General features: G+C 36.2%; 1 protein-coding gene, 1 long non-coding RNA gene and 1 pseudogene across 2 annotated transcripts; 1 reads left to right on the forward strand and 2 right to left on the reverse strand.

Annotated features, from left to right (window-relative positions):
* Nucleotides 1-649, reverse strand: LOC147488672 (G2/mitotic-specific cyclin S13-6 pseudogene; annotated as a pseudogene).
* Nucleotides 650-1,280: 631 nt separating this feature from the next.
* Nucleotides 1,281-2,643, reverse strand: LOC147488673 (uncharacterized). The gene is made up of 4 exons (XR_015203050.1): nt 1,885-2,643; nt 1,651-1,718; nt 1,467-1,548; nt 1,281-1,361 (listed from the first exon to the last, which is right to left on the reverse strand). It is a non-coding gene; the product is annotated as an uncharacterized LOC147488673 (long non-coding RNA).
* A 2,331-nt stretch (nt 2,644-4,974) lies between these two features.
* On the forward strand, nt 4,975-10,321 carry LOC147488674 (PIF / Ping-Pong family of plant transposase). Its single transcript, XM_086574859.1, has 2 exons — nt 4,975-5,331; nt 8,913-10,321. The coding sequence occupies exons 1-2, from the start codon at nt 5,181-5,183 to the stop codon at nt 9,953-9,955; spliced, it is 1,194 nt and encodes a 397-aa protein (XP_086430985.1). The 5' UTR covers nt 4,975-5,180; the 3' UTR covers nt 9,956-10,321.
* The last annotated feature ends 626 nt before the right edge of the window (nt 10,322-10,947 follow it).

Genomic DNA, 10,947 nt, shown 5'->3' on the forward strand with positions numbered 1-10,947 from the left:
TTAAGCTCCATTCAAGCTTTCCTTAATCAACTTCTCCATTACAAGTATCGTGCTTTTGCCGCGAATGCAAACAAAGTCATTAACCTTCAGGTGCCCAAATCTCCTCATATTTGCTTGCTATGAGCATGGCACTCATGCCTATTAACTGCAAAAGCTTCCTTTGAAACCGATCTCATGGAAAGGTACCGATCAACTATATGAACTGTAAAGATATAGAGTTTCGGGCATGAGTTCAAACTTGTTGTGAACTTCAATTAACCATTCCACAAGAATATCCCTCATCTTCTCATTAATTTCATGCTCAAGCACACACATGTAAGCGTGAACTCATTTCGAATTCTCAAAGCAAGCTTGTAATATTTGTATATATCCTCTACATAGTCCAGTTTGCCAAGTGATTATCGAAGATCATCTTTGCATCAATATTGATAATGGCATCCTTTGGCTTATTGGTTATACCACAAGCGACCTTGCTTCGAAAGCAGCTTAGAACGATGTAAGGGTATGAACCTTCTTCTTCTTCGACGAAGCTTCTCTAGACTGCCTATGAATTTCTGATTTTTCTTCTTCAAGATCGATTATCGGGACTAATCTCAATAACCTTCTTAGGCTTTGGCCTCACAAGAACATTCTTGAGCAACCTTCTCATGATGCAGAAGAACTTTTTCCAACAATAAGACCATCAACAACTACAACAATTTGTTTCTTATTGTTATTCTCAGTGATTGTCTCTTGTGGTTTGGAAATTATCTGTGCACAAAAATTCCTTGTTACTGGGTGAGTAATTGGGTTCACATCAATGCCTTTTCCATCAACACCTCTATTTGTTACAATTATGAGTGCTCGTCGATTATTTCCTTCAGCTGCACTAGCCTTGTGCTTTCCTCCACCTACAATTACTGCCCCTCCTCCGGGTTGGTTTGGAACAACAGGTCTTGAACGCATTTCTTCATTTTCTTGTTCTTGAAATTGCTTCGGACCAAAAATACACCTCCAAAAGTTTAAATCAATGATGATATTAGAATTTGTGGACGGAACCCAATCGCTTCTTGAACTTGAATTCGCCACCTTCTTTTCTCTTCTCCACTTCTCTCTTTCTTTCTCTCTGCAAATAACGGTTCTTGTTCTTTGTAGTTGTTAAATTGAATGAAAGATGTATACTCACAGAGTTGCCGACTGGGCTACATCATTTAACTGTCAATTTTCTGTAGAACGAACAATAACTCTTTTAAAATTTAATCAGCATAACAGCTCAATCAGATGTTGAATGTTTAGTTGACCTCTAACTGCATCCATGAATGATCTTTTGAACTATGTAATTTACAACTGAAATTGAGCAGAACCCAAAAATTTCAAGTTTCCTAATTCATACTAAGAAATTCCAACTTTCAAAGAACATCAAAATGTTAGAGTAATACCAGGATTATGAGTAGTACACAGTCGATTAAAATTTATTATATCACTACCATGCCATGAAACCATAGATCAGGGGAGAGCCGTAGAGGCAATCGCGGTAGCAGTTGTGAGAAACCCACTTTTCACGGTTTGCTGCAAAGTAATTATTGACACAGATGTCTAAAAAAAATACATTAATTCTAAACTTATTCATTGCCACAGTTACTTCAAAAAGATAAAAGTAAACAGACATACCTCAACAACCTCTGAGATTCTAGCATGATAATGCAAACGCCCAGTCCCTTTTAGATGTGCGAAAGAACCTAAGAAGAAAAACAATCTGACTACAAATAACTTTCTAAGAATTTACTTCATAAATAATCCCACAAAGAATTCGATTTCAACACATAATTTACTTTAGTTCTCAATCAATAAAAAAAATAACATAAAAAAAGGGAAAAAAGGAACGGAAAACAAATGAGAACTTACCACGTAAGTAGTCAACGTCTCATAGCTTAATTGACAACTAGTTCTGTGAATACTTGGGAACAACTACGAGAAGTGTCACTAAATGTTCTGAGGCTGGTAACAGTATCCTCTGGCTTCACTATATTAGAAAGATCTTGGATAGCTAAACTGTAATGAGAAGACTTAAGTTAGCCACATCAAATCTTGATACAAACTGTCATACATCAATACAGAGAGAAGACATGTAATAGATTCGAGATGCAATAAAAATTTCAAGAATAACTCAGAGTCCAGACTGGAGTTTTCATCGTAAATGAGGCTTCTGCCTAGGGAAGTGATCATACCTTCCACCTTCCTTTTTGTTAATTGTATTAAGCTAACTGCGGATAGTGTTATACTCAGCAACACGTATTTGGCACAAATCATGCCTGTTAGAAAAGGTTATGCCTCATACGTGTATGAAAATATGCATGAAAAAATACAGAGAGATTAAAAACCAATTAAAGAGAGATTAAAAACAATACATCCAAAATTGTTGTGGGAAAGGCCCCACTATATGGCTAAATCATCACAACATACACACAAATACTCAAATTACAAAACCCATGAAATCCCAAATACCAATAGTGATTTTCAGAAACCTTTACTAACCTTCATCGCCGCCGTTGATCATCATGTTTGTAATTTGTTCATTGCAATGAACTTTGATATCTCTAATCCTCATGCTTCTCTAATTCTTTTGGAAAATCGAGGAGTTAACAAACTCAAAACTAAAGGAAGAAAACGTAAGCAATCAAATAGAATTTGTACGAACATATGCCGAAGAAATAGATTTTCGTCGCCTCGTTTTTGTTTAAACAGCGAAAGAGTTTGGTAGATAGAACCCCGAGTATTTCAAGAGTAAGAAAAACAATTGAGAGCAGTAGTTTCATTGTGAGAAAAAAAAATTATGAGAAACAGAAGAGATGGGAGAGAAGGGAAAAGAATCAGTTCGTATTCTCTGATTAGACTTTTCCTTTTCTTAACCTCTAATTCAATAACCCAATTATTGCTAATTAAATGACATTTATAGTATGGCGTGGATTTGGTTTTCTAATATACTGCCACATGAAAAGACTGATTGCTCTTATTTAAAGGTGTTAAGCAATATTTTTATTTAAGGACAATATCGGTACTGAAAATTTATAAAGGCATAAAAAGACAAAGTAGTCCTCATTAATAAATATTTAGGCATCTAATTTTATTATTCATCAAGGGTATTATGCGTCAGAAAAATACCAGGATGCATTTAAAAGGCCACGATCATTATAGGCTATACTACTAATAGAGATTCCCCAATTTAACAATGTTTTATAAATATAAATGAGGAAAATGGGTCCAATGGTTTTATAGATACAAAATGAAAACCTCAACAAACTACTCCACTTCATCTGGCACATAATGCAAATAAATAAAAATAAAAATAAATAAAGTCATATTACTCCATTTGAACTAGAGCCAAATGGAAAAATAAATCGTATATACTCCGATCCACTTGAATTGGCACCAAATGCACTATGTATCTCAATATTATTCTCTGTTAGGGTTGTTCTCGGTTCAGTTTTTACAAGTTCCTATAGAAACCCTAGACCGAACTCGGTTTTCTAAAAGTCTAAACTGAAACCGAACAGAATTTGAACAATCACCAAGATGAAACCGAACTGAGATGTTTGGTTCGGTTGTTGGTTTGGGCCTTCTATCAAGCTTCAAATCGAAACCTATATAGACCTACTGATCACCAACCAAAGTGAATTTTAATAAATATATTGAATATTATTGATACCAATTTAGGCATACTAACAAGTTATAAACGCCAATCACAAAAAGCAAGTATTCAAGTGCTCAATAACATGAACAATTTAGCTAAAAAAAAAAAAAAATAGTAACAAAAAAATTCTAAAATATATATAGCACCCGGTTAGGTTTGGTTTATATCGGTTAACCGAACTCTCAAACTAAAAACCATACCTAACCAGTTGGTTTTTCCTTTTGAGAACCGAAAACCAAACCGAAAAAATTAAAAACCGTTAATTTCACTCCCCTCGGTTAGTTTTTTTGGTTTTTTTGAACAACCCTACTCTCTATATATAAAAAATAAATTGCAGGTAGAAAATGAAAACCTCCCCCTTTTGACTCCATTTTTATGGAAATAAAGAGTCATTGGACTCAGCCTAATGTGCAGTTTTTTTTTCCTAGGTTTTGTGAGGAGAGTAAGAAATGCAGGTATTGATCTCATAACTTTGGGCTTTCTTTTGTATTTGGGGATGTAGTGTACTAGTAATCCATAAGCCTCCGTCCAGGATTTAGACCCGTGGTGATTGGCAGATAGCCTCCAAAAACAGGTTTTGGGTAAAAATACGTATGGAGGTCCCACTAATATGAAGGCACCGGAAGCAATTTAGGAAACATTTTTGACACCCCGATTGAAGAACTGAATGGTTCACTAAGTGCTCTATAAAGCTAAAGCATAGTAGGTAGCAATTTAGGAAACTTCGATGACATAAGATTGCAGAATTGGAAGGTTAACAATCAACATTAGGAATATCCACTATTGAAGACCGAGCCAAGTTGTGAAATAGATTCCTCTGACCATTGGACAATGATAACGTCATACATTACTACCATGTTTTGAGCTCTAAATGCAAACTGGTGCAGTCAACCTACATATACATCCAAAATCCAAATACAGTTTACAAAAGTGAACTGGTCCTCAGTTTCTCACAACTCCACGGCAGTTTATTCATTGATGACCCTAATCACGCCATACGGTCAGTGCTATATCGGTTCTATTAAATTCACACATATATATTTTCCTTTTGCCTCAAGCCACACAAGTGTTACAAGAATGACTCAACTCCAACACTACTTTTAAGCTACATTGGTCATTAACCAAAACATACATGATACATCAACCCACTTTAAAATCACCCAACTTATATACATATACACCTTTAATTAAAATTCTCATATTTAAAGCCCAAAAAAAAATATTTTTTCAAATCTTTATTTTTTGCTTATTTTTCTTCCAACTCGTCTTTCTATAGTACTACTCCCTTGTGCATGTTCTAAAATAAACAAAAACGTTACACAAACAACACATAACACACATACCTCTTCAACTTTAAAAAACCATTTCAACTCATTATAAACCATGTCTCTGCATGTTTATAAACCTTGATCTTCCCATGCTTTGTTTTGCATAATATCTATATATACTGACTCTATATTATATATGATTGTATAAGTTTAAGTGGTTTGAATCGATTTGGGTTTTCAAGATGGGTCCCGTTAGAGGAGTGAAGAGAAAGAAGAAGTGTATAGAGAAGCAAGTTGAGAAAACTGCTTCTGCTTCTTCAGAACAACAACAACAACAGCAGCAGCAGCAAGAGGAGAAAGATTGGTGGGATGTGTTCTCTAAAAGGATTACTGGTATATATATATATTTGAACTGCCCCTTGTTTTTAGAATCATGTTTATAGTGTGGTTTATATGTTTAATTTTTTGTGTTTATGTTAGTTTATGGCAATTTTCATGTTGGGTATGAATGGTTTCTTGTTTTCAGGTCAATTTTGTTTGGTTTCATCTGTGTATTAGTAAATTTAACTTCTTTGGTTAGTATGCAGATGTTATAAATTTGATTTAACTTCTTTATGTATTTTTGCACACAAGTTTATACATGATGTGTTGATAATGTGTTATCTGTGTTTGGTGCTGCTGGGGGAATGATTTTCTTAGTCGCATTCTGATATTTTAGATTATAATTTAAGGATGAGACTTTGGATCTTTGGTTTAAATAGTTTTCAATGGGTATAGATTGGAAGGTATATGCATTGTGTCATTGCCTCAGTAGTCAGTACTTTTGGGAATTTGGCACATTGTTCTAGTGAGTCTACAGTTTCCAGGTTATGAAGGAGTAGTCAATGCCAACTAAAGCATGTTCATTCTTCTTCTCGTAAACCATTATATGCTAAACGGGTGAAGATGGAATTGCTTTTGACCTTGCAATTTATTATGTCCAATGTGGTCAATGGGTACGGTGAAGTCCTATATTTGACAGGGGTTTAAAAGTGTGTTTTCTTCTCTATACCCAGATGTTAACGGTAAATGTTTCAGCAAGAAACTATTATGTGATACAAATGAATTAGAGGCAGGTAGTACTTGTAGGATGTAGGAACAAAAGTCTTAAGTTGGAAAATGGTCGTCATCCACTGGGTTTAGAAGTCCAAATGAAAATGTTCTTAGTTATGTGATATTGTTCATCCAGATAAAGAATTAGAGGTGAAGTATGTGTCAAAATGCTAACTAAGAAAATAAGGAAAAGTGCATGTTCTTTAGAGTGTGAATTTAGCATTGGACCTGGCATTGTTGGCAGAAGCACCATCTGTGTTGTATTGTACTCTTGTGAAACTTCCATGACCACACTGAGTTTCTTTTGAGTGTTAACTCATTAATAAAATCAATTTGGTAAAGCGACTAGAGCATTAATTCTTACAGAAGGAATACCTCTCCTCATATTAGGCAGTTGAAATTCCCAAGAGTTCTCCTCTTGCTTTGTGTTTCTTCTTGATTTAATGTATCTGGTAATAGACCGTAGAAGTAATCCTGTAACAGTGGTTTAATTGACTCAAACAATATATATCACCTTTTGAGGTGCAACTGTGCAACGCATCACCGCATTAACCGCATTATTGTTAATAATCTCAAAAGGAACCTTATATAGGTTTTGTCTCTTAAAGCGTTTGATATATTTACCCTAAGTGCTTTTGAAATGTTTTCTTCTTTTTGCCCTGTACGAGTTTTTGTTCTGTGCACCTGGGGGGAAAGTGGTTCAGTTGGACTGTACACACTAGTGACTGTGACAACTTCGTGTAGAAGTTGTCCCTAGCAAGGACATACTCAAATGTTTATGTAGCTTAACCAGCGGAATATCTTTTTTCCTGGGGACAAGTTTGCACTGAGGTACTGCTATATTCTTAGGCTTCAGTCGTTCTTGTTGAAAAAGCGGGAGGATAGATTTTTGGTGCTTTTTCATCGATGTCATATATGGAAAGGAGCAATCATGTCTGTCACTGAGAGCCTAGTAGTGCTCATTTGACAAGCATAAGAGTAGTGAAACAAGGATAAGGTTCTTATCTTCTTAATGATAATGAAGTGGTGACATATATACATTTTATACACAAGGGTCAATTTGAGATTGATTTTAGGACTTTATTCTCCCACTGTCAATATTGATATCGGATATCTCGCTAAGCTGCCAAAGGATAGTGACTCAATCCTTCAGAAGCCTAGGCTCACGCCTAGTGTTGCCTGGGCTAGCCCACAACACCGAGCCAGCACCTGCGCTTTTAACCGCATAGTTGTCTTGAGATCTCATCCATTGCCGAGCTTACAAGTATGCACTTTGAATCAAGGATGAGATACAAATGTGCTTTCACACCATGATTTTGTGGAGGAACACCACAACTCCTTCCATTTTTTTGCATACACTTCTTTCAGTGAATTTTCATGGGCTTCTAGTCTTTCTCCTTTTTTTCTTTGATAATTCATGGACTTCTAGTCAACTAAATAGTTGTGCACGACTAAACAGCAATCGTTCCTAAAACTTTTACTCCCACTAGTTGAATTGTAAATACCAAAGAGTTATGCTACAAATGCAAATGACACATTTTGAGCACTTAAATACTTTTTTGCCCTCACAATGTTTAATCTTTGTTTGTCTTGTCTTATAGTTATTCCTAACTACTGGTTATTCTACTTGTAGAAGTAAAACTATTGCTTATTTGAAAGACCATCTCTATAAATTTTTTACCTGTTTCTAGATTGCATTGCTTTTTTCCATTTGAGAATTTGAAAGATCTTAGGGTAAAGCTGTGGCATGATTCCTTTTCTAGTTGTCAATGCTCGACTTATACATACTCTCGTTGCTATTTGGATTATCATGTGCCGCCATATATTCATGTACTGCCACTTATTCCTAATTCAGTACTTAGAATATAGCAGAGCATTCAAAAGCATATCTCATGAGCACACATTACCATGAAACGAGCATCTTGATAGACTTGCAACTCCATTCTCTTTTGAATAGTGAAGTTGATTATTAGCAACCATTCTTGCCAACTTATCCCCTGTATTCTTTTGCATACTGTCAGTTCCTTTGACAATAGGGTCTTTTACGTGCTGTGTTCTACTTTGATCTATCTGTGTGGATAGTCTCGCTTAAAAATCTAAATTTTATAGTGGGTTGTGAGACTTGCTTGTCTATCAGAAAACGGAAATATATTTCATGTTCTATCTGTAACAGGGTTAGCATCTATTGCTACAAAATGAGTCACTTGGACATACTATACTTGATATAAATAAATACATGCTTTTATCGATATAGTGTGTAGAGTCACATTAAATCTGAGGTTATATGAAGGGTGTTCTAAAGAGAAGATTTGCCTAATTGCGGAAGTCTGCAAGTACAAGAAGAAGAATATGTAGGGCATTTTGAAGTTTGAACCACCTGGAATGATTTTTATTTCTGGTGATGACCACTAACCACTCAAGATTTTAGTCAATTAAAATAAGTACTGAAAACTATATACAAGTGCAGGACTTAACCTGCAGAGATGAGATTATAGCAAGGGGAGCAATCAATACACTAATCACTATGCTCTGTTTACATACTCGGACATGTCTGAATTATTGATTACATGTTAACAATCATAGTCATTTTAGATTGATCTAGGCTGGAACTCTCTGAAAGCCTCACTATTACCTAAACTTGTGGTCAAGACAAGAGGTTGTGAAACATTGAAAATTGGAATTGCAGTCCTATCCTCTGTTGTTAATTTATGTGCATGTTTGCCTCTCTATGATTTGATTGGTTTAATTTTCTGATATATACTGTCATTTACTCACCACTTGCATCTGACTACATGTTTTTGACTGATTACAATTTTTTTGTATTTTGTTTGATTGGGATTGATCTATATATAAATGATTCTCATTATGATTTGACTATGCAGGGTCTTTGCATCGAAGGGGTCCGATTAGAATTGAATCTGTCTTTAAGATCTCAAGAAAGACATTCGACTACATCTGTTCTCTTGTGAATGATGATCTGCTAGCAAAACCGTCAAACTTCACTGGTTTCAATGGAAAACCATTGTGTGTACAAGACCAAGTGGCAGTGGCTCTAAGAAGGCTATGTTCTTGTGATTCCTTAGTGACTATTGGTGAGTCATTTGGGATGAGTCAAGCAACCGTATCTCATGTGACTTGGAGGTTTGTTGAAGCAATGGAAGAGAGAGGACTCCACCATCTTCAGTGGCCCAATACAGAATCTGAGATGAAGGAGATCAAGTTCAAGTTTGAGAAAATCCAGGGTCTCCCCAATTGCTGTGGAGCTATTGATACAACCCACATAAGGTTGTCCTTACCTCAAGTGGATCACTCGAATGATGTCTGGCATGATCGGGAGAAGAGGCACAGCATGATATTGCAGGTAGTTGTTGACCCTGATATGAGGTTCAGAGACGTACTTACTGGATGGCCTGGGAGCATGAATGAGTCTGCTGTGCTAAGGAGCTCGGGCTTATTTAAGCTCTGTGAGAATGGGAAGAGGCTGAATGGGAAGAAGGTAGGGATGTCAGAAGGAATCGAGGTAAGGGAATACATTGTTGGGGATGCAGGTTTCCCCCTCTTACCCTGGCTAGTCACACCATATCAAGGAAAAGACATATCAGAGTCTAAATCTGAGTTCAACAAGCGACATTTTGCTACCCGGATGGTGGCACAGAGGGCTCTGGCAAGGTTAAAGGAAATGTGGAGCTACATCCAACCGGAGATGTGGAGGCCTGACAAGCACAAGTTGCCAAGGATTATTCTCGTTTGTTGCTTGCTACACAACATTGTGATTGATTTGGAAGATGAGGTGCAGGACGAGATGCCATTATCCCATAACCATGACTCAGGTTATCGTCAGCAAATGTGTGAATCAGTCGACAAGAATGCCTTGATCCTTAGAGACAGGCTCTCTCTTCTATTGTCAGGAAGATTGCCACCTTGAAAAGAGGATAGTTGGTATGTGTTACCTTTTTTTCGCTGTTATAACTGTTCAATTCGAATGGACTGTTCTTCCATTCATTAATTTAAGGTTGAGCTGGATAGCCAAGTAGGTCTTTTAATTGAGGCAAGGAATTGTCTTTCACTCGAAATGATAAAGTTTCCGCTAGGCATTGTCTTGGCTGAGACTGATCTCGCTTTGGGAAACAAAGAACATTCTCATGTTAATTTAAACATCGGCTTTGTAGTATGTGGTTGTTGAAGTCAGAAGAGGAGAGCCACTACAGTCTTTTTCCGAGACCGAACTTAAAATTGTTCTAATTTTATTTTTTCGGACTTGTTCACCAATGTGAGCGAAATTATTTCTTCTCCCAGTGATCTACTCTTTCCAATATTTATTATTTTTTGAAATCTTCACTAGAACTTGTCAGAGAACAAGAATTTAGTTGGATAAATCCAACGGCTTCCAGTAGTTCTTCGTTTGTTTTGAGTACTGTGATTAGTTAAATGGTGTCTGGTCACCATGGCTAATCTTTGGTTGCATGTTTCATCTTGACAACGAAATATGATTAAATTTATGATTTCTGCACATATAGTCACAGCCACTGTTGGCTGGTCTTACTTAGAGGATAACATCCATCGAATGAGCTCTAGTTGTATTGACTGGTAAGCGATCACTATCAGTAATCTGTATGCCAAATTTCCAACTGCCTAGTTGAGTGCTTTCAAGTGGACGTGATTTCCTAGTGCTTTAGTAACAATTCAAATAAGCTCAAAATGCGTGTAAAGAATATCAATGACCAAAACAAAACCAATTGGTAGAAAAGAAGCAGGGAGGCCTGGTGAATTTGATAATATCAATAGAGAAAATAAAGTACGCAAAATAGTTGCAGTCAATGAAGGCAATTGTAAGTATCAATATACTTCAGTCCTTGTTTAGTCAGAGAGGCTGGTGAAAGACAAATGAAGTCTCTTGTACCGTTGTACGCATGACTT

This window comes from Coptis chinensis, chromosome 7 (genome assembly GCF_015680905.1).
Source record: "Coptis chinensis isolate HL-2020 chromosome 7, ASM1568090v1, whole genome shotgun sequence".
NCBI lineage: Eukaryota > Viridiplantae > Streptophyta > Magnoliopsida > Ranunculales > Ranunculaceae > Coptis > Coptis chinensis.

Coding starts and splice junctions, on each gene's coding strand:
- LOC147488674 (XM_086574859.1), top strand. CDS start 5,181: ATGGGTCCCGTTAGAGGAGTGAAGAGAAAGAAGAAGTGTATAGAGAAG. Junction 5,332..8,912: donor GTTCTCTAAAAGGATTACTG/GTATATATATAT, acceptor TTGACTATGCAG/GGTCTTTGCATCGAAGGGGT.